This window comes from Wyeomyia smithii, chromosome 2 (genome assembly GCF_029784165.1).
Source record: "Wyeomyia smithii strain HCP4-BCI-WySm-NY-G18 chromosome 2, ASM2978416v1, whole genome shotgun sequence".
In the NCBI taxonomy this organism is placed as follows: domain Eukaryota; kingdom Metazoa; phylum Arthropoda; class Insecta; order Diptera; family Culicidae; genus Wyeomyia; species Wyeomyia smithii.
In genome coordinates this window covers 64,164,760-64,189,346 of record NC_073695.1, presented here as the reverse complement: position 1 = coordinate 64,189,346, position 24,587 = coordinate 64,164,760, and the positions used below count along the sequence as shown (strand labels likewise).

Sequence of the window (24,587 nt, the reverse complement as noted above, 5' to 3'; positions counted from 1 at the left end):
TTCACCCCATTCCACGGTACGACCGTTTTTTATGGCGATTGAGCTAGTTTTCAGTGTTACGTCTTTTAGTCTGTGCTATCACTATCATTTTCCTAAATTGTTTTAACAAAACATATCAAAAATGGTAGTTTCAACAGTAAATCGCGATTAGTTTCAGTTTTTTACGTAGAATGCACCCACCAATTATTTAAATCTGTGCTAGGAAGGTTATATGCATTCAAAAGTAAAACTTTTTCGATTGACGTTTTTTTGCCTATTTTCAAAAGTCAAGTCTTCAAATAGAGATAAAACTCTACAGTTTTGAAGGTTGAAAAAACATGGTGACATCATTTGCAAGAAGTGGCGTATGAGTTAATGTTCGTTTCCAATGCACACGAAACAAAAGTTGAACGCAAGCATTTCCAAAGCGATAGTTTTAAGGTACCTAAATGAGAATAATTCCAACCTAGTTTTGAAATCACTAAACTGATGGGTCTTTTCTAAAGTCTGCAACAAAGTGACGATAGCTCTCATATTATCTATGAAGCTTATGAATGAACATTTAGGATTGGGGTGCGAAAAAAAGGCGATAAGTAGCGGCTGAATTAGTGGCTCCACTACCTCTACCCACCGAGGGAACCCCCAATGATGTGATATTAGTGTACATATAAATCAATGGAAAACCTTTGAAATTTACTGTGTTTCCTACCACTAAATTAATCATATTTTGCTGAAACATTCACTGTGGCAGATAATGGTTAAGAGCAGCATTTACCGTTAGTCAACATTTTGTTCAAATATTCCTAAAACCGAACCGAAATGCCACCTGCGAAACGCACTAGTTTGGAGAGCAAAACAAGTGCGTTCCTCTTGCTAGGATTTCCCTTCTCTCTGTGTTTGCGTTTCACGTTGCAATGTGCCATTGCATCACTAGTGGAGCGTTGGTTGATATTTGAATGTTGACTTGTAAATTTCACTTTTTTTTTTCCTTCGATTGTGTCACCCATGTTGGCGAAAAAGATGACCAATAGGTAAACAAAACTAATGTAACTGCCCCGAGTTGATACGGTGGTACATCGCTTCAAAGTGAGAGAGACAGAGAGAGAGAAAGGGAATGATAGAGAAAAAGGGAGGAACGGTGCGTTACTAGCTTTGTTTGGCTTTGCGGCTTTTCTTGATGTAGGTCTGCATGTAGAAGTTGGTGAACAGACTAATCAGGATGACAAGATTGATGGCGTGCAGCATGTAGATAAACTTGTTGGAAGCGCAAGTGGGCTGCAGGGCGGCATTCACGTGGATTAGCATCGTCACCAGCTGAGCCAATTGGATGATGGTGATGGCAGGTTTGACGCGGCTTGTCACCGGACGGAACATTTGGTACGATGACAGCAGATAGTACGAGTACATGATAATGTGGACGATCGAGTTGAGCACCATAATCGACATTTCCTGATAAGCTACAAAAAAAGAATAGTATGACAAATTAGCGCAAAGTTTCACCTTGACCTCGTCATCATCTTACATAAGCTTAGTTTGAGACTCCACCACACGATAAGGAAAGTGCTAATGTGATGATAGACGTGCAGCGCCGACACCTGGTTCTGCTTCTTACGTAGAACAAAGAAGACGGTTTCGATGAATTCCACCATCCGCAGACACATCGCGAGCCAGCCATAGTAAACCGCATCGTAGCCATGTTCGTACTCCCGCACGGGCAGCTTTGGTGTGCATCTTCCGATGAAGCTAAACTCGAATCCTACTTTAATGTACTGAAAGCAATAAGAATTTACCAAAGGAAGCTGTCGTTTAGTATTCTGTAAGTTTGCTTACGTTCAACACCAAATAGGAGCAGGCAATCACTTGGAAGATATTATAAGCGGCTATGACCAACTTCAAGTCGAATGGTTTGCGGTTTTCCATATAGCTACAAACAATGACAAATAGATAGAAAAAAATGTTGTTGTTGGTAGTTGAATCTTTTTTTTGCGAATGGATACTAACTTTGGTCCCCATTTGTAAATCAAGTAAAGATATATCGCTATTAGTATGGATCCCGGCACCGGCGACGCCATCAACGGGTATTTGTCGATAGTGTCCTCTGCAAAGAGCGATAAGAATGGACGTTAATTTGAATAGTGGCTAAGAGGTTCGGTTAATGGCGGTGTTGTAATAAAGGCGCAAAGGCCTCGAATACGTGACGTCTCCTGCGAACTGCTACGTGAATAAATAATTTTGACCCATCACACAACGTGGGCTTTTTGTGCTTTCCAGAGCCTACATTATGGTTGAGATCTGTTAACGTTGGTAGTTAGTTTTGTAAAGAAGGCGTCATGATTCATTTTAGAGTAGTGCTTGGTTGTAAAATTTCGCAGAATGTATAAACGGTCATATGTAGACTTGTTGCAGCACTAAATTTTCACGGTCAGGTTGTGTTTTAAAGTTGTTTGTTAGCTTCGCAAGTTGATAAACATTTTAGTCGGTGTGTAGCCTTCGTGAAGAGTAACGCACCTATGAAATGTTATGTAACCACTTTGCAAGTGTAATATTCAGTCAAGGTCCGTGGGTCACGAAACACCCGAATGTGGCTATGCAGTAGTCACTCTGGCGGTGTGTCACTTTTCGTACATTTGTAACTTTTTTATGCGACATAAATTAAAGTAATATGGGTGTCATTAGATGAAGAAAAGTAAAAGCTTCGGCTTAAATATTTCTCATTAAGCAGGCCTGTCTGCTTTTGCTAACTTTACAGCTGACTTTGGATAATTTTTGAGGTAAGTTGTTCGACTCAAAACTTCAACTACAATTTATGTTTGGTAATTACAACATTCAAATTAGATGCACATTTCGATCGTTAATCATCAGAGAAGACGAGCTGCATCAAATGGAGACTGTGATACAAAAAAAAAAAAAATAAATAAAAAAGTGTTTCAAGTAACATAGGGCAACGATTTTATTAAACCAGTTTTAATTGGCTGAACCCTTGAACAGATGTTTCTGTGGGCTAAAAATGTCATTAATACACATAAAATAATTTTTAATACACATAAAATAATTTTTAATACACATAAAATTTTTTTTTTTTATCACGACTAATTTGTGAAAAGGGTTCATAAAAAAAACTACTGAAGATTACAAACATTTTTAGAGACAGGAAGGACACCTTTGGCAAAGTTGTAGATAATAATTTTGTCTTTCCAGAAAATTATATACCGTGGGAAAAAAATATTCCAACAAAAAACTTCAAAACAAATTTAAAGCTCATTTTATATAAAACATTTTTTTTTGAAATCTACAAGAGGTTAGCTAAACATTGATGATTGTCTGATCATAGAGAAATGAAAGAAGTTTGAATTCAAAAACAAGAAGAAATACTACAAGACAAACCAGCCTTAGGGGTTGTATGTAATGGAGACGTGGGACTCAACACTGTACTTAAATGGAATTTTTGGTTACAAAGGTTACCGGGTCCGCAGACAGAATAAATTCGTTTGTTCAGTAAATTACGTATTTTTATACTCAGCCTTTCCTTGAAATCTTTTTTTAGAAATATATTCGACAACACTCGAAAGAATTTCGTTGCATTTGACGGTATTGTGTCTGTGTAGTGTTTTTTTTTTGTTTAAACAACATTTATTTGACACGGAACCAGCTATTGTTGTTGTTGAATAAATACCAAGAATTTCTCCTAATACGTCAGAATTAATTTTCTTTCTAAAAACCAAATTCAACCAGATCTCTCAAATCAAACAGTATTTACATTATCATAATTGATGATTTTGTCTTATTTAAGTCTGATTAGATCAAATTTATTATAAGAAAATAGAGAAAAAATAATTTCGAAACTGTAACATAGGCTTACGAAAAGGGAAACCGTAGAAGATATGTCAAGTTATCAAATTATCGATTACACTGGTCAACACAAGCGCACTTCATAAGCTTAAGCAGAAAAAATGAAAGATTCTAGCTATTCAACCATTCTTGTGAATTTGGGTGTCCCTAGCCAGTTTTTTTAGAAACTTAAATGATTTCCATCGTAAACATAACGTTATGGTGACGAACCCGGCGAGCAATTTCTATACGACACTCTCACGTAAGTTGACGCGGTTCGGTAATGGCTAGGGGCACCCCAATCTTTTCAGTGTCACCACATTGTTTTCAGAGAGTTATTCAATTGGTGTTTGATAAAAGTTATTGTTATTGATCACTCTCGAATGCAACAATGCAAGTAATGTAATAAGCAGTTTTGTGTAGTTCTACGTCAACCTTGCGGTCGTGGCTTTGCACACAATCCTTTTGTTACTTTTTGAACAATATATGGTATTTAGACAAAACTGTTTTGAACTGGAAGAATTTTCTAGCGAATAAAAGTACGACAATGAGGAGTGTGCTACCGAATTTTAATTTTTAATTTATATAAATACGACATCACTGAATAGGAACGAAACAAACGCTATGCAGCACAAACAAGTTTTTACGGTCAGAGTGCATGAAGATTAAAATATAATTTTGCTTTTAATTCTAGTGCAAAACGAAAAACTATTGAATCTTCCATCATTTATTTGTTTTGCCCTAGGATCCAAAAAACTTGTGTTAGTCTCGCTCATAAACAGCATGCAACAGCCTAAGTGAGGTTCTCGTTGCTACCGATATCACACACTGGATTATTCACCATTCAAGCTATTTCTCGTTCTTTTTCGCTGTCTTTCATGTTCGCATTCGCTCCCGAGATCATATGCTTAGACTCGCGCCTACTCTCCTACTCGCGTGTACTCTCCTACTTGTGAACACAACTAGCTGAAGAGAATTGTTTCATAATGCATTGCGATGGGGCGGGGGTTAGCGTGGTTGGTAACGTCTCCGCCAGCCACGCTCGACGCCTGGGTTCGAATCCCAACGCCGACATAGGTGTTGATGGTTGTGGGGTGGCGTGATCCACCCATCCAATAGATTCAATCCTAGCCGACACCGGGAGATTTTCTGAGGCGAAAAATCTCTGGGATCACGCCTTCCATCGCATGAGGAAGTAAAGCCGTTGGCGCCGGTCTGTTAATTAACGGGTCGTGAGTTAGGGTCCTGGGTGGAGTCGCCTCCCTGGGCGTCGGTGATTGGCACAACAACAGTGGCGGAACTGGACCGACGGAAAATAAGCGAAAATAAATAAAAATTGCGATGGTTGCAGAGGGCGAAAAAAAATTTCAAACAGGGTATCGAACTACTTCGGTAGCGATTTGCTGATACTGGTTTTGCATTTGACTGCTGCAAAAAAACTTACCAAAGCAGTCCTATACCTTACACGTTCCAGTATGCGGTACTTTACAGGTTCTTCGCCCACTTTCGGCTGTCGGTGCACGAAGCAAAATTGCGTACACTGTTCGTTCGCTAACTGGGCTGAGGGCCTAGCCCAGTTAACGAATGTCGCTCGCTAACTGGGCTGATATTTCGAATGTCGTCAAATATCGAGGGGGATTTCGATGTAATGGCGCTAGGCAAAACTCTCAGCGAAAATTGTAAAATGTTTTAAACAAATACACTAAACATCCTGATCGATAAACAGATAATGAGAAAAAATAAATTGTTAGCCTTGCGTGTGCTTTATTTGCACAAACCGTTGCCTGGAAACATGTTGTTTTCATAAAACATTTATTTGACCTGGAAACAAATAGATGAATATCTAGTGGATCGCATGTGTCATGACAACCAGAATCCATTGAACTGAAAAAATCAATCTCAATTTACTATTCATGTGCCCCTATCTCGTTTTTAAGAGGAACATGCCATACGCTGATTTTTGACGTTCATCTGCTTTTTAACTGGGCTATAGCCCAGTTAGCGAACGCCCAGTTGAAAAGCAGCCCAGTTAAACAGCACCCAGTTAGCGAACGATTACTGTACATGACGAAAGAATTTTCGTTTTCGAGCACATTTTTTCAAGCACTCTCCCTAGTCGAGCAACTTTAGTCGAGTACTCCTACTCGCAAACAGCAGAAGAGTTTTTGCGTGCCGGTGCAGCAGCAGCAGCTACTCTGGCAGCTGCACGAAAAAAAGGGTATCTCGAAAGCGTGTGTGTAAAAGACTTGAGACAGGTTTTACTTGTCGCTCGCTATGCAACGCTGCCGGTGATATTGCTGACTACCGCTGTTGCTACAGCTTTTGCTACTCGCGGCTGTTGAATTATGTGATGGTCGTACCATCAAAAAGTAAAATGATTTGTTAGAGCAGAAGCAGGCTCTTAATAGCCCATGTGGATGTTGTGAGAGGCAACGCAACATTCAATTACGCTGTTGCGTGTTGCTAACAGATATGAAAATGCACTTCGAATTGCTGGTTCAATTGAATTTACAAAGCGCTTTATCATTTTAAGTGAAGTGTTTTGAAAAATTTTAATTATTTTTGCAAGTGAGAAAAGTTCTACCGAATTTTAAAATGCACATGTAAATACAACATCACTGAACAGAAATGCAGAAGCAGATTAAAATAACGATTCACTTTTAATTCATTTGCGAAACTAGAATATACCAAATCTTCGACCTGTTATTCGTTTTGTCCTCGAAAGGACAATTGCTGTTCAATTAGAATCCGGATATAATGCTGATTGCATCTCTGTGCTACTTCGATAGTAGGCGATTGATTCACTCTGACAACACAGTTGGCCCTGTGTTTACACTGAAATTCAGGCGATCGGCAAATTTTCATTGCCAGAATCACAGTTTCACCGGAGGAAGTAGCCTGTGTCCCACCATTTGCTAGTATATTGATTTGATCGAGCCGAAGGCAGCTGCAGCTGTTTGAAAGGAGCAGCGAATCGTGGGTATCTGAGGAGAATGCAAAACATCGCGGTAGAATCTGAAATATCTTTCCAGAGAGATGATAAAATGGTGTAAGCTTTTTCACACGAAAGGACATTACGCTCATTTACTACACAACAAAGTTCACTGCAGTGCTTTTACTGTGTGTTACATAAGCATATACCAAATGAGGGGAGCAAAAGAAAGAAAAGGGTGTAGTACAAAAAGTTGCTACACGCAGTGGACATGATGGTCACTGTGGTGAATGTTCACTCTGCTCTTCTTACATATTGAGGAGAATACCAAGCCTTCCCCCTGCTACTACTAGCTAGGATCGCCCTTCCCACCATCCACTAGTAGAATGATTCATTTAAATTTACTGTATTTTGCAATGCTGCCAGATTGGAAGAAAACCGTTCAAAACTAACCGACTTATGAACATTTGAAATTGGACATATTTTCCCTTGGTCTGTTTTTAACCTGATAGACTTCAAAAAATAATAAAATTCAGCAGTCGACAGAGTGGCTTCAAAGCGCCCAAAAACACGACAATCAGCCGGTTAAGTGTTGGTCAGTATTTTTTGGGATTCGCAAGGTACAATATTCATTCACTATTTTGAATATGGTTAAACAATCAATAAACAATCATTCCGCGTCGAACACTCGACAGAAACGGACGTGCAAAGTGGTCGTTCTATTACAATCCGGTCCGTGTGTACGAATAGCCAAACAAAAGAGTGTATTATTCGCGCTAAATGCCAACTAGATTGTGAGTTGTGTCGCTACGTTCTGTACCCGGCTCGCAACTTTGGCTGTATTGGTGCAAAATACCAGCTGCAGTTTTGATCTGTGCACAGTGAATAGATCTTTCTAATTCAAGGCCATCAGTTGACAGTCGAGTGTGCTGAGTGATCTCACACCCGGCTCACTGCTGCTGGCTGTATTGGTGCTGCTGTACTGGTGCTGCTGGCTGCTTTGGGTGCAGCTTCGAACGATCGGACAACCACTGCTGGAAGGAAGAAGTAAATAGGTACGTGTTCTTGTCGGCGCTAGTGCGCTAGTGCGCTACATTTAGCGCGATGGATATAGATCCCTCGCCTCCCGTGCCACCATCCCCGAACCCCCCTGACCCTGACCCTTCTGTTACCCCCTCCCCTGTTCATTCTCCAGTCCCCCCTCGCCTCAGGCTTTACCCGGACGGATCTCAACAGGGCAGCTATACTGTTTATTTTCGTCCAAAGGCAGGAGTGAATTCAAAGCGATTAAACATACTGCAAATTTCTAAAGACCTGACGAAGGGGTACAAGGCCGTGACCGAAATTTCCAAGGTCCGACCTAACAAGCTCCGTGTCGTGGTCAGTGATCTGGCACAGGCCAATGCTATCGCTTGCTCTGAGCTCTTCACACGCGAGTATCGCGTTTACATACCCGCACGAGACGTGGAGATCGACGGTGTCATAACCGATTCGAGTCTGTCTGTCGAGTGTATCCTAAAAAGCGCAACCGGTTGCTTCAAAAATACCGAAACACAGGCGAAGATTTTGGATTGTAAGCAATTGCGGTCCATGTCTCTTGTCGGCGGTAAAAAAGTTTACACTCCGTCAGACTCGTTTCGCGTTACGTTTGCCGGATCTGCACTCCCTAGCCACGTCTCGATCGACCGGGTTCGTCTGCCTGTGCGATTGTATGTACCCCGTGTTATGAATTGCACCAATTGCAAGCAGTTAGGCCACACAGCCGCCTACTGCTGCAATAAGGCACGATGTAGCAAGTGTGGGGAGACTCATGCGGAAGATTCTTGCAGTGTTAATGCTGAAAAATGTATTCACTGTGGGGAAAACCAGCATGAGCTCTCCACATGCCCGGTGTACATGCAGCGCAGAGATGAAATCAAGCGGTCACTTAAGGAGCGTTCAAAGCGTTCTTATGCTGAGATGCTGAAGAAGACCGTGACCACTTCTACCATAACATCGAACCCCTTTGATCTGTTGACCTCTGATGAAACCGATTCTGACGATTCATCAGCGGGAACATTTTATGCCAATCCTGGGGAGTCTAGGAAGAGGAAAAATGTTTCTTCTCCTAAACTTTCCCGTAAAGGTCCTAAGATTTCCCAAAGTGTAATGAAAAGTACGAACAAACCAAACAGTGCTGCGGAAAAACCGAAGCAAACTCCTCCTGGGCTTGCAAATTTAAAGTCCCAGAAGGAGTTCCCAGCACTGCCAGGAACATCTAAAACCCCAGTTGTTCCTTTTGCACATCCAGTTGATGAAACAAACTCTGGATTAGTGAAATTTTCTGACATTGTGGACTGGATTTTTGAAAATTTCAATGTACCCGATCCAATTAAAATTTTTCTTACAGCATTCCTCCCAACAGTTAGATCATTTTTGAAGCAGTTGACTGCCCAATGGCCCCTCCTTGCAGCGATTGTATCCTTCGATGCCTAATTCAACCGCGTATATGAAGGATTCTATCTCTGTCTTACAGTGGAATTGTAGAAGTATTTTACCAAAAATTGATTCGTTTAAAGTTTTGATAAATAAAAACAAATGCGATGCATTTTCCCTTTGTGAAACTTGGCTTACTTCAAATATTGATCTTAACTTCCATGATTTTAATATTATTCGCCTTGATCGAGACACCCCATATGGAGGAGTACTTTTAGGGATTAAAAAGTGCTATTCTTTCTATCGTATTAACCTCCCCTCGATTCCAGGCATCGAAGTTGTCGCATGTCAAATGACAATACAAGGTAAAGAGCTTTGTGCCTCAATATATATTCCTCCCAGAGCACAGGTTGGGCAACGGCTGCTCTTTGATTGAATAGAACTTCTTCCCTCGCCACGTTTGATTTTGGGAGACTTAAACTCTCATGGTGTGGCTTGGGGTTCCCCTTACAATGATAACCGCTCCTCTTTAATCTATAACCTTTGCGATGACTTCGACATGACTATTTTAAACAACGGTGAAATGATACGTATCCCGAAACCTCCAGCGCGCCCAAGCGCTTTGGATCTATCCTTATGTTCGACGTCGCTACGGTTGGATTGCACATGGAAGGTAATCCTCGATCTTCACAGTAGCGACCATCTGCCTATTCTTATTTCAATAACAAACGGGTCAACTCGCATGCGACCAATTGACATTCCGTATGACCTCACACGGAATGTCGATTGGAAGTTATACGTGAACGTTCGTGAACGAGACGTCGAGGGAGACATCGATGAGCACTCTTTGGAACACAGCCCGAAGAATGCGGAATCGCGTAACGGTCAACGAAAGCGAGGAGTCTTCAAGTCGGTGGATATTTGATTTTGCCAGGAAAGTATGTCCGGACTCTGTTCCTGCGCAAAACTTTGTTCGCGATACGTCTCCGGGTCACGACGCGATAGAATCACCTTTTACGATGGCAGAATTTTCAGTTGCCCTTCTCACTGCTCGATACCGGGTAATGAGAAAGCGGACTCTTTGGCTAAGGTGGGCGCAACAAACGGTGATATTTATGAAAGACCAATTGCCTTTAATGAATTTTTCGCATTTGTACGTCAGAATACGATCATCAGTTGGCAAAATTCTTGGACCAAGGGGGAACTGGGAAGGTGGTTACATTCCATAATCCCCAAGGTGTCGACGAACCCGTGGTTCAAGGGGTTGGATGTAGGTCGGGATTTCATTTGCGTGATGTCCCGGCTTATGTCCAATCACTATAGATTTGACGCGCATCTCTGTCGTGTTGGGCTCGGGGAGAGTGGTATCTGTGCCTGTGGTGAAGGTTATCACGACATAGAGCACGTTGTTTGGTCATGCCCTGTACACCGTGACGCCAGGTCTAGATTAATAGTTTCCCTGCAGGCCGAAGGTAGGCAGCCGGCTGTTCCTGTTCGTGATGTCTTGGCGAGCCGTGACCTATCCTACATGTCCCTTATATACGTTTTCCTGAAATCCATCCACGCCCCAGTTTAGTCCTATCCCCTTCCGCCTACATCCAACCAAACGACAAGAACACATTAAGACCCCGGATCCGGAAACAGCAATCAGACCCGCACGATACTCTCAAGGCCCGATGGAAACAACCCAATATGCCAGTCCGTAATATCTTGGCCCAGTAGCGGAACAAATTTAATATGCTGCTTACCTATGGCAATGAAAACCATCAAACAGCAAACCTGTGCTTTTAATGCAAAATATTCTAGCTTTAAGTTAGATTTAGTTTCAGCTCGTAGTCGGCAGCGAGGATAAAAAATTTGCTTTTAGTTATTAAGATACTTTAGAAAGTAAGCTACCAGATATAATTGGCGCCGTTAAACATTGAATTGTATTCGTGCCGTGTCAAATAAACTATAGATGAAGAAAAAAAAATCAATAAACAATATTATTGTACAGTATTGGATAGTCCTGTGCGCCGCCACGTCGCGCCGCTGCCGCCGACACCTTTACGCACGCCGCCGCGGCCGATGATTTTGAGTCGGCGCGCCGCCGAGGAAATTTTTGCCGCGCCGATAGTCATTTCTTTGCTGGTTGTTAATTTTTAACATATTTTTATTAATTTATATTGAATTAAAAAAACGAACATGAGAGTGTACACATTATGCGCAATATTTTAGAAGTGGTAATTAGTGTCACGCCGGTACACGCCGCCGCCGCCGCCGCCGTCGACAAATACCAACGGCGTCACGCCAGCGCGCTGATCGCCGCCAAGATATACTGTTTTCTACGCCGCCTCCGCCGATGATATGGTCGGCGCACAAGTCTAGTATTGAATCGATTGGAGAAAGGAAAAAAAGCTCCCTACCTAAAACAACGCTCTCGCCAATTCTGCTCGCGATACGATCGATAAAAAAAAGAATATGCTCTATGAACTATTTCTCTCCGTATTCGCAATATTGAACCCCTAGTGACTGGTTCCTGTTTCTCTGATAGAAAATGTGGTTCTCTGATAAGCGATTCCACTGGAATAAAGAGGAAAGGATACAAACGACTATCTTGAAGGTCTCGACGCGTAGCACTGCATAACTGGCATAGAAACAGTTTTTTCATAAAAAATACATTTTTACTATTTAGTTTTATTTAGATTTCTCAGCAAAATACAAAATCAAAATATATAACAGACGAAATCGATTTATTAAGTCATGTATTCTCTGTCTGGGTTCTGTTGAGCTGGTGGAAATATTTCATATCAAGCCTTCGGTTGCTCAGAAAACGGCCAAAAGTTTTTTTCTCGAGATGACACACGATCTCAACGTTTTATGCATCTTTAAGACATTTGGCATCGAAAAAAAAGTTTCGATTTACGCAATTTCATGTACTCCTCCCTTGGAAGATTTTCGAGGGTCGAAAAATCACAACTTAGAGCGCTTAGAGGCACCCCCAAATCATGTTCGATTGAGCTGAAATTTTGTACGGATCATTTTTTGGGCCAATGAACAAAATATACAGGGTCTGTTTTTGAATTCGATGATAAAATTCTACCATACAGTCATTGCCACCTTAGTGTGTATGTTGCGCTCGATTGGTCCCGCTCATTTTCACAAATGTATGATCTAACCCCATGGGGCGTTATTAAATTGCATTACAATTTTCGTATATATTATAACTTTTCCTTCAATTGTTTTTAATTCAATTAAGTTTTTGAATTACTTCAATATTTTTCTCAGTGTACCGTCTGCCGGGGTGGGATTGAGCCAAAACGGGAAATGTTTGTATGTGAAATTACTTGAGATTTCTATAACCCATTGCCTCAAACTCAATACTATATGAAATACCAATGAGATCTCCAATGGAATATACAGTGGTCAATGACAAATAACAATTGGAAAGAAAAGTCTTCTGAGGGTTTTCTGTCCTAACGTTTTCTCTGTCCAAGAAACCTGGAGACGCCACTATGTGTATAGAGGCTGTCTCCAAGCCACGTGTGGTGAGATTAGGCCAAAATTAATGTATTTTAAGCAAAATTATAGTTTGTTGTAACTTAACCATATTTGCGGTAGTTGTTAACAAAACATTCAAGCATGCATTGACGTTTTTTGGATCAAATTAATTGCTTGAATGTATGCGTAACAAGATAAGGGACAAAAAAAGATAATTTTTTGGCACAATCTCACCCCGGCAGATGGTATATTCAAAGTTGTGTGCTAGGTATATAATCCCCTGGGTTTGGCGTTTGAGATTTCCCTAATATGGAGCTGCAAAGTGTTGCTTTGATGCAACCCAAAGACACGTGTTCCTGGGTGGCTTCAATAGTAACCGGTAGCCTAAATCTTTCACTTGGGCTTCACAAAATGAGATATTTAGTGTAGTGAGACACAATCGCCAACAATCGGAAATAGAGATTTCTAAACGATTTCTATGCCTTTCACCACGCATAAAAATGTTTTATGGATCGAAACTAAACCCAATTCAAAGTAAAAAATATATACTTCGAATGTAATAAAACTTTGACCATTCCCCACTTCATCAGGGCTCCTATTATCAACAATCGTACGTAACAATTTTAGTGCGGCAGCCTATTGCATCAGTGCACATAGACGCCTAAATCAGCTGTTTAGTCTAGTGGAATTAACCCAAACTTGATAGCCAACTGAAGATGAATCAAACGGTCTCTGCAATAGACAGCCCGGGACGGGTGAAAAACAAAAAATGTCGGCCAAATGAGCATTTCATAAATTAATTTCATGGTTCGTGAATCCTCTGTTTAACCAGTGGTTTACCGAAGTTGGGCCCGCAGTCAGTGTCTGCCAGCGCTCTTACGGTATGACACAGTCTAAGCTCACCTTACGTTTAAATAGGTATGGCGAATGAAGTAAATTGAGAAATAAAAAAAAAACACTAAAACGGGCGGCAGAGTAATTTACATACGTACTGTAAATTGTCCATTCCCTAACGGACCATGCAGTTCCAAAGGTCTTGGGTGAATCCACGACCATCTCTTTCGGCTTTGTCCAGTCTGGTCCGCTTTCAGTACTTATCACAACACTTGCGTTGCCCAAACGAAGGCAATTTGTTCAGCTTGATGTTGCGGTATATAGTTATGCAATAATGTCTATATCTAAAAGCGTGGATTTGGTTAACCTTAACGCTCAGGTAAATGACCCACAATTATTTGGTCATACGCAGGTCTTCAATAATAATAATACCATATTTACAAATGCTCTTTCGAACGCTTCTCTGTTTACAAGCGCTCCCAACACTTTACGCTCACTTTCAGCTAATTATCGAGTAATTGGGTCAGACTGTCTCGCTAAGACAGAAAACAAATTGTTTGTTTTAGCTAGAATTAACCCGCTCACCTCGTTCTTCACAATTTAGGAGGAATGCAATTCGCAAACTAAGCATTTTTCAAGAGCCACTGTTACGATAGTAGAGTAAGTTTTGGCTAACGGGTGAAAGAAAAAGAAATCTAACAGCGGTCAATGTTGGCAGCGAAGGTGCTGAGTTCAATGCACACAATTCGAGTATTAAAAGCCTTTAAAAGGAGTAACCTCGGTAAATGGTTGGTCTCTGCTTCTGTGCAATAGTGTGAGCAATTTTCATTCCAGTAAACAGTCGATTTGTATTTTAACAACTGTTTGATCGCGTTACAATGAACCCAACTTGGGTAATGAAATTGAACAGAAAATGGACAGCGGCTACGGAAAATTCTGGGTAACTCAAGAGTTTGCTGTTTCCGTTCCGGAAAAAGTAATTTAAACATGATCACGTGTTGAGGGCACATGAATCGCATTGCATTGAATTGTGTCGGAATTGTGTTGAAATGGTGTTTAGAATTATCAATATTTTTTTCTTTAATATGTAAGGACAAAACTAGTTGAAAGCAATAACTTTATTCTCGAAGCTAAATATATTTCTTTTCTTTATTTCCAGGTGAGTATCCCTTATAATCCGGCCATACGGATTAATTTTTGTTTCGAAGTAACAATCAACTACAAGGTCAACGATTATTTTTTTATTTTGAGCGCAGAGATATCTGCATAACTTCCTTAAGTGACAACCATTCAACCGCATAAACGTCGCTAAAGGAACACAGCGTGTTATATCAACATTACCGCTGTCAACATGTTGGAGCTGAAGGTAATTTTCATTTTCAGCTACTGTCGTGTGGGGCTTTGCTTTTTTCTTATGACACTTTCTGCGTAAGTTCCGAAATCTGCGTAAAAACGCGTAAATTCTTGAATCCGCGTAAAAAAAATTTCATTTGCTAAAGTTTTTTATTCATTTCTGTTAAATACTTTAAAAAAAGAATCAATAGCAGTGTTATTTCCACCTGCAAATCGAGCAGAAAATCAATAAAAACTTAAAAAAGATTAGGCCAATTTAGCGATTATTCATTAAATAGCTGCCCGGGAAAATTTCATCGCGCTCATTTTTCTCTTTGTTTAATTAATTTGAAATATTCTAAATTGATTACACATACTTCCAAAGATTGACCTTGCGGTTATTCATCAGTCTGTAAATGCGTGACGAATTGGATATTGGATACGTTCAAATTCAAAAAACAAAGCGAGATCCAATAGCTCAAATAATCAATATCGGCTTGAAAGGCTATTTAAAAGAGAGTTTTATAGTTATTTCTATCAAACAATTCTTATTGTTTGTAAGTATAAATCGTATGATCAAAAAAGGTTGCGTACAAAGCCATGACCGCAAGGTTGGCGTATAGCTACATAAGACTATTTGTTACATCAAACGCATTATTGCATTCGAGAGTGATCTCAAATCAATAGCTTGAAAAAAAACTTCTCTTTTTCAATAATTTTTTGAAATCTACACCTAATTATTATGTTAGACTATTTTGTGCCAATATGTTTATGTCAATAACCTTTATCTTACACTAATAAAATAGCTGAAAAAGTTTAAAGTGCATCTGGTGTTAATTTTTGGTTTCTGTGCATCATTCAGATTACGAAAATACCCGTATTTGGAAGTATTCGGTTGTTTTGTGCTGTTTTCCAGAGAGCGGATTTCGCTATCTTAGTTCTCTAGGTATCATTCTTACTCCGAAAATAGAGATACTGAATGGTATTCGGTAATTTTGGGCGGTTTCCAAAAATCTCTACTTGGCAAAATTTGTTTCCATTTGCTTGATTGCTCGAGCTCTCGACTTGTGCAGAAGTTTGTGTAGCACCCACTCGTTCCAGAGTAGGGAGGAGTGTCGAACCACCATAAAACATTTCTTGTCCCCAAAAAGCTCCACATGTGAAGTTTGATTCCATTTGTCTGATTAATTCTCGAGTTATGCAAAAAGTTATGCGTTTTGTTGGTATGGGAACCCTTCATTCCAGAGAAGGGAGGGTGTCGATTTCTTGCTCCGGAAAAACCTTCACATGCCAAATTTTGTTTCATTTGATTGATAAAGAAGTTCTCGAGTTGCGCAGAAATTTTTATAGACTCCTATTAACCCCCTCCCTCCTTCCAGAGTAGGATGGAGTATCGAACCACTATAAAAACATTTTTTTGCCCCAAAAAAAACCTTCACATTTCAAATTTGATTCCATTTGCTTGAATGATTCTCGAGTTATGTAAAAATATGTGTTTCATTTGTATAGAATCCCTCCATTCCAGAGGAAGGAGGCGTGTCGAACCACCATTGAGTTATTTCTAGCTCCAAAAAACCTCCACATGCCTTAATTTGGTGCCATTCGCTTAATTAGTTGTTGCAGTATTTTTTATAGACCTTCGCCTTTTATTCCAGAGTAGGGAGGGGAAACCTATCATCATGAAAACATATCTTGTTTCCAAAAACAGCCACATGTCAAATTTGATTCTATTTGCTTGATTAGTTCTCGAGTTATGCAAAAATTTATGTTTCATTTGTATGGGAACCCTCCCTTCTACAGAAGGGAGGGGTATCAATCTACTACAGAAATATTTCTTGCTCCCTTAAACTACCACACACCAAATTTGATTGCATTTGTGTGATTAAATCTCGAGTTATAGAGATAATTGTGTTTTGTTTGCAGAGGCGACTCGTGGCTTTTGAATCTGCCTGTTCAACTACAAATTCTGAAAATCGCAATTTGAGGAAGTAATCACAATCATGTCCGCGTAATCACGCAAGTCATTCTAGTCGTTACTATTTGAAAGTGAAACTGAAAACCAATAAAATCTTGATATAAATTTGCGTCTGAAATATATTTTTTGCCTGGCGTCCCCGTGTGCAATGCACAGGTTGCACCTATGGACGAGTCACCCCTGTTTGTTTGTATGGGAGCCCTTCTTCCTAGGGCAGGGAAGGGTATCAAACCATCACAGAAATATTTATAGCTCCTAAAAAGATTCACATACCAAATTTGATTCCATTTGCTCGATTAGTTCTCGAGTTAGGGTCTCAAACTATCATAAGAACCTTCCCCGATCCCAAAAACTCCTACATACAAATTTTCACACCGATCGGCTCAGTCATTTTCAAGTCTATATGGATCAGACAGACAGACAGAAAGAACTCCATTTTTATACAGTGACGGACAAAACAATAAGATCACTTTGAATACTAAATTCAAATACCTCCCTTTAACTGTCATTTCAAAAAGCAGCAAAGCGCCACTACATGTCAAACACTTTTCATATACCGTTTATCGACACGAAAGATTGCGTTATAGACTCCAGTAATAAACGATAGTCAAGCATGTTAAAAATCCGTTGGACATACAAATAGGACCACAATTCCAGATTTCAGTTCATAAAATAAATTTTCAGAGTTTAGTTGCATAATTCTATTTATTTTCATAGGTAAGTAGCTAAGGAGCTTTAGTCACCCTCATTTTTTATTTTTACCTAGAGTTCGATAGAAAATAATCGAGAACTATGGGTCGAGCAACACATTGTACGGAAGCTGAAAGAAACGTAATCGTAATACTAAGCAAACACGGCTATTCGCAGCGAGACACTGCTAATGCCATTGGGAATGGTTTTTGATGCTTTGAAATTGCCAAAGCAGCGATTGCCGACCGGAAGACGACGAAAAACAACTAGCAGAGAAGATAGTCAAAATAAGCGGCTTTCGAATGTCGATCCTTTGAAATCAGCAGCAAGCATGAAACAGGAGTTGGGTTTGTCAGTCAGCTCGAGAACCGTTCGCCGAAGACTTGTTGAGCAGGATCTTGTCGGACGAAGCCCCGGAGAAGTACCATTGCTTAACAAAAGACACCTCCAAAACCGCCTGAAGTTTGCTAGGGACCATTTGGATTGGGTCGGACCAGAAAATGGCAAAAAGTGGAGAAACATACTCTGGTCCGACGAATCCAAGATAAATTTGGTCGGATCTGATGGAAAGAGATGGGTCAGACCTTCAACCGATGCTGCATACAAGACTCAGTACACCACTAAAACTTTCAAGCATGGAGGTGGAAACATAATGTTTTGGGGATGCTTCTCGTGGTATGGGGTTGGCCCTATATTTTGGATTAAGTGAATAATGGACCAACATCTGTAGAGACTATTATGCTCCCCTATGCAGAGTGGGACATGCCACTTAAATGGACTTTTATACAAGACAACGATCCGAAACACACTGCACGCTCAGTGAAAAAGTGGTTTTGTGATAGCAAAATCGATATGCTGTAATGGCTCAATCCCCGGATTTAAACCCGATCGAAAACTTGTGGTCGATTGTTAAGAAGTCGATTGGCCCGTCAGAATCACGAAACAAAGAAGAACTGTGGTCAAAAGTTCAAAAGGCTTGGTATGCCATACCCATTAGCACATGTAAAATTTTGGCCGATTCTATGCCGAAGAGAGTTCGAGAGGTTATCAGAAATGAGGGATATACAACAAAATATTAACATTCGATCAAGAACTTTGACCTGAATTATTCCAGAACTTCTATTTTGCAAAATGGTCCTATTATTTTGTCACTATAAATTGAACCAATAAAAGTTGTTTTTGTTCATGTTAAACCGAAATAGTAACACTTTTACTTATTAAATAGCACCGATTTGTAGTGCTATTATTAATCAATTAGTAACACATACTGTACTGGTTACGAGATTCTTGACCTGAGTTATTTGATTGATGCAAGAAAACATATCCAAGTGGTTCTATTGTTTTGTTCGTCACTGTATGTATAGATTGGATGAAGTGAACTCATTGTGGTGTTTATTAAAATTCTTTCAGTTTCTTTTATTTTGTGTTATTTTTTTCCTCAACCTAGTAACGTGTTCGTTTATCTCCAACATCATCGTCAATTGTTCATCAAGTTTCGTACGTTTTGATTTCTCTAGGAGAGCGAGCATTGTCATGCCTATGCTGTTTATTGTTTTTCACGCAGTGCTTGGATGAATCGCATTAAGAGCCAGTTCGCGAGAGGCGCAACCACTTTCTGAGGAACGTTGTTTTGATGTTCTCCGATTGGGCTGAACATTTCCAGCGTTTGTTTGTCTACTCAAGGTAGGAATATTTGCAAAATTCCAATTTTTTTCATTGAGATTCAGGTGGGGTAAAACGACCCTTAAAGATGATATATCCAAAATCGTTCAAATTACGAAAAGTGCAATAACTCCTACTAGACTTGATGGGTTTTTCTAAAAATTTGTGTTATCATTCTACACTAACAGTACTTCAAAACGCATGGTGACAATATATGGCGAAGAAGTAACATGACGAAAAAACTGCATTTCCCTTTTAAAAATTGTCAATTTTCAGGGTTTTCATACTCTCTCAACATCGCTAAAAAAATTATCTGAATAAATCGTTTTGTAGAGCAACTCAACAGTTTTAATTTCACGTGTTAACAAATTGCGCCAAATGGGGTAAAACGGTCCTAGAAGGTTTTTTTTTTTCATAAACCGTCAAAATCAGTAGAATCACAATATTTTCGGCTAAACTTGATAGATTTTGCTGAACATTTAGATAATCACTCTACCTTAGCAGAACTACCTACCTTACCAGAAGATACGCCATTTGGGGTAAAACGTTCCTTGAAGAATTTTTTTCTCTATTTCTCGATTTTTTATCGATAATGTCTATTACCTTGTTTGATGCTTTTCTTGAAACTTAGTGAAAGAGTCAAGAAAATTTTATTGACAATTTTTGAAAGAAAAATGCATTTATTTTCGTCATGTTAACTCTTTGCCATATATTGTCACCATGCGTTTTGAAGCACTATTAGTGTATAATAATAACACACATTTTGAGAAAAGTTCATCAAGTCTAGCAGGAGTTATTGCATTTTTTGTAATTTGGACGATTTTTGACATATCATCCGTTTACCGACATATCAGCCGTTTTACCGCACCTCAACCTCAATGAAAAAAAAATGAAATTTTGCAAAACGTCCTACCTTGAATAACAAACAAACAAACGCTAAAATTTTCAGCCCATTCGGAGAACAACGGAGAACAACAACGTCCCTCAGCCTCTCGCGAACTGGCTCTCAATGCGATTCATCCAAGCACTGCGCGAAGAACAATAAACAGCATAGGCATAGAAGAGTGATTTTACTGCATGACAATGCTCTCTCTCCTTATACTGTCAATCAAAGAACACTTTTATTTAAAATAGAAAAATCAAAACGTACGAAATTTGATGAACAATTGACGATGATATTGGAGATAAACGAACATGTTTCTAAGTTGAGGAAGAAAACAACACAAAAATAAAAAAAACTAGATGAATTATAAAAAAATATTTTTAGGTCAAGTGTGCACATCAACAACCTTCTCAGATTTGGCTCAAAGCTTGTTGAAATGTTCATATAGGGTCACCATGAAAATATCCTAATTTGAGTGCCGATTGAGGAGGATTGTTGAGGAAACCTCTTGTTTTTTTTTTAAATTTAGCTAAAAATAAGTCAAGCAATCCAAAAAAAATTCAATTTGAAGCGGTAGTGTTGCCAGATATATTATCTTGCGTTTGAAAAAATAAATTGTGGTTTTCTCGTATCAGTATATTTTGATTTAGAATTTGACAATTCTATAATGTTCTTGGGAAAATTTTCTGAATTCCTTGGTCTATAATCGTCTCAGCAATCGTAGCAAATAAATTTATAAATCATAAGCAAATCGAAGAAAAATTGACTGCATTTTTTAGAGATAGGTAATCAAAAAGATGAAAATTTGATAAGTATAGATGGAAAAATGGCAGACTAATAATTTTGAAAAAATAAAAACAACAAAACTCAAGCATTGAACAAATAGATAGCTGAACAATCACTTTGTTACAGCAATGATTCCAAATGAATTATAGTTTATTGTAGAAATTTATAAATTAATAGAAGAGAAATTAGAAACCTAACCAGCAAATGGCCGACTAAATTAATCAACATACACGAAACCGACATCAAAAAAGAATCAAAGCAGTTCACTTTTGCAGCAAGCCATAAAACCGAATCAAAAGCTGTGAATGTTGGTTCAATCGAACGCTTGAACTGAATTTTCGCAATTTCATCTGTCACAAATTTCTCATCCTATCGACACTGAGTCACATAAGGCTGTATTGGTAATAAAAGTCAGCTATTCAATGTTATAATGACATTGATGTATTGCTACACTAGTATGTCAACCAAAATAGAACAGAAGTAGACAAAAGCTTAATTCGTTATTGTTAAGTTTTAACCCTTTTTCATATTGTATTTTATTTCAATTTACGTTTGTCTCCGATTAGTATTCACTGTTTCATTATTATCATCTACTGTCCTAGACACCCTGATTTATTATTAGAGCTAAGTGGTCACCAGGTTTGCATCTCTTTGCACTTTAAGCATGGACTTTGTCCATGTTGTTTCAATAATTTGCATGTGCATAGAAAGTTTATTAATTCAAAATGCCACCGTTAGTTTCGCTTTATCATTTTCGCTCTATTTATTTCCGATAATATCGGAAAGTTAAGCCAAAGGTCAATGCGCCTTAGTGGCCCTTACATACTGTATTATAATGCACTTTGCAGCATAGCAACGGCAAAATTTCGAACCCCAGACAAGTAATGAAGCCACGTGAACCGTTGTCGATCCGTCGATCTGTTGTATCTTGGTTGGCGCCGTGTTTCGACTGATTGGTTGAGCGACTCGGTAAAGCGGTAAATGATAAGAGGTGTTCTCTTGACAGTTTTGTCACGCATTTCCATTCTCTCCGAATTGGCTGGAGTTGAAGTTGGGCAAAAAGAAAAAAAAGCAAGGGATCATACGTGCGGATCGTGACGCTCGAATCATGTGTGACGCATTCTTGCTGAAACCGTCTAGAAATGTGGAACCTACTTTTCCACAAACTTATACTAGTGGATTTCAAGTTGTCATTTTAGAACATGTGCTGATTTGTGTAACACCAGATGGCCAGTAAAATCGAAATATTCCTTAACGTGTTTTTCCCTTAATTATCGAGGCTTATTCGTATGCAAGTAATCACACACAAAACTTCGTACGGATGGCCTTGTAAACTCGTTTAAATAATTGGGTAATTTTTGCTAACAACTACTCACCAACACCTTTCACATTTATCAGATCATACAGTGTAAAATCCGACAGATTCATTTGTTGCAGGATATCCATTTTGAACGAAAATCAATGAAACTTTTCACTACACTAGTTTCTTCGGACAGTTTGGAGAAACTGTCTGATTTCGTCTAAAGGCACCAGTCTTGGGTACTAAACAGTTCGTGAAACGGATTCCCTGATTTGGTTGCTTGGAGGTGCTTTACTAAGTACAAATTTTAACGATCCTATAAAACACTGTTTGCACTACTTGACGTCATCTTGGTCTTCCACGCTTAGAATTTGATACGACGAACGAAGAATGGTAGTCAAAAATGACTGCGACTGCGATGGTTAGCACGCGACCACTTCCTCCAGTTACGTCTGTTCAAATAATGGTTCGCGTGCAGCCGAGTCGAATGGAACTATGGATCACCGCGCGTACTTTAGTGCGCGCGAACTGCAGCTAGCCAGCCGATGATGGTGTGTCAAACCGTCAAACCGAACCGTCGTTGTTGTATAAGTCGACGCGGAGATATCGCGACGCGCATCCGCACGCTGCTCTCTTTTGATAAATACTAAAGTCTGTGGCACCGAAGCACGCGGCAAGGCGAAGTTCAGGACGGTAAATCAACGACGGCTAGCAAGCGGGCTGATCGAGCAGTCGGTGGCTCGAGCTTCCTATTCCTTTTCATTGCCGAGGTGACAATAAATGGGTATGTGACTAGACCGGGGCAAACCAGCGTGAAGACACCATTTGTTGACCGGTGGTTGGAAGTTGAAGTGCATCTCTAAGAGATGCGGCGGATTTTACAGCAGACAAAGTTGCACGTGGAACCATTAACGTAACTATCTGTGTTGGATCCGGAATCTCTCCAGCATCCAGAGCATGAAAAGAAATGAAATGCTTATCATAAATTATTACGCCCTTTGTCGATACAGGTGGCATTTTAGTTAGGTGAATCACATCCTATTATATTTATGTTGTTAATCAACACTGATTGGAAAGCTAGCAGCTTCATTTTATTTATTCGATAAGATTTATTTGACTGGAAAAAAATTGAGCAAGACTTGAACCCGTGTTTGGCTCGGTTGGATTGAATTTTTATTTTTGTTATCCAACCCAAATTTCTCCAGTTACTTAATTTACCTAAACAAACAAAATATTGTTCTATTAAACACCGTCCTGTTATTGATCAACTTGCAATGCTTTCGGAACAACACTCCCACTTTAGATCTTTTTTTTTTGTTCTCTCAATTGGAACTTTTCGGAAACAATATTTGCACTGAAGGTGATGATGACAACGATAATGATGACGTTTAGACACACCCGAAACAAACCATAGTCATTCAGACCAAATCGAAGGTTGGTTTCCTTAAGCAGTTCACTTGTTCCAATGCAGCTGTTGAATTGAAATGCGCGTGACGCTATTTTTAAGCTCTCCCTTGCCAGCAGCCAACAAAGGAGTTAATTTTTGTGGGTTGCATACGCGGCACATACAGGTTTTCCCTTGCCCTCTGTGGAGGGGCTTTTTATTATTTTTATTTTTTGCTTAAAGGTGAAATTTTTCGTGTCTCGCGAAGGATAAACAGAAAACACATAATCGACCGGCGCGGCGTGGCGCGTCGCAACTCGTTGTCCATGTGGAATGACAACTTTCTTTCAGACAGTTTCGGGCGGCATTGCTGCTGCACTGTGGCAGTGTAACGATTCTGGTATTAATTGGGCTTGATAGCGCATTTTCGGCGATAACTGGTTCATTTGCTCGCTCTCGGATCGCGATTATTCATCGAAACTTGTTTGTTAGTGAGCAAGATCGATCACGTAACACAACAATAAACGAAGAGGCGTCATCAACTTGTTCGGTTTTCACCTAGTTTTGATTCAGGATAATTTTTTTTATTACTCCTTCGCTTATTCTTTGGTTAACAGGTTACTGGAGTAAAACATCTGAGTGAAGGCCATATTTTTATTTTCTTACTAACTAGCGTCTGATTTTTATTTTTTTCAAGTAACTGTTTGATCGAATATGGAAAAAATGTGAAAAATGTGCAGTTTTCAACTTATCATCACGTTGAAATCAATGACTTGTGGTTGACGAGGCTGACGAAAAAAGTTTTTATGTGCAAACCTGCAGCAAACTGAGAAAAGTCTATTTAAGGTATGGTGGTGCAAAGATATGCAAATTTTTTTTTGGAATTTTTGAAAATGAGTTTACGACAGAATACACAAATGAAAAATTATATTAGTAATTATACGAGTTTGGAAGTTATGAAAAATAATAAAATTTTAGGCTTTTGGGGATTAGAACGATTAAAATAATGCATTCCGAAATTCTAGGCTTCTTGAATTAAAAAAAAATTATCATTTACAATTTCTGGGTTCTTAATCTTATAAGTCAGGTATTTTTTATAAGTTAGGA

General features: G+C 39.3%; 2 protein-coding genes across 3 annotated transcripts in view; one reads left to right on the top strand and one right to left on the bottom strand.

Annotated features, from left to right (window-relative positions):
- The window catches only part of LOC129719716 (oxysterol-binding protein-related protein 9), a 189,703-nt gene that overhangs the window by 14,350 nt on the left and 150,766 nt on the right, over positions 1–24,587 (top strand). The gene's annotated exons all lie outside the window — the stretch shown is intronic.
- LOC129719718 (elongation of very long chain fatty acids protein 1-like) lies at positions 672–22,844 on the bottom strand. Its single transcript, XM_055671115.1, has 5 exons — positions 22,173–22,844; positions 1,981–2,077; positions 1,810–1,903; positions 1,502–1,748; positions 672–1,436 (listed from the first exon to the last, which is right to left on the bottom strand). Exons 1-5 carry the CDS (start codon positions 22,240–22,242, stop codon positions 1,126–1,128), a joined length of 819 nt encoding a protein of 272 aa, XP_055527090.1. The 5' UTR covers positions 22,243–22,844; the 3' UTR covers positions 672–1,125.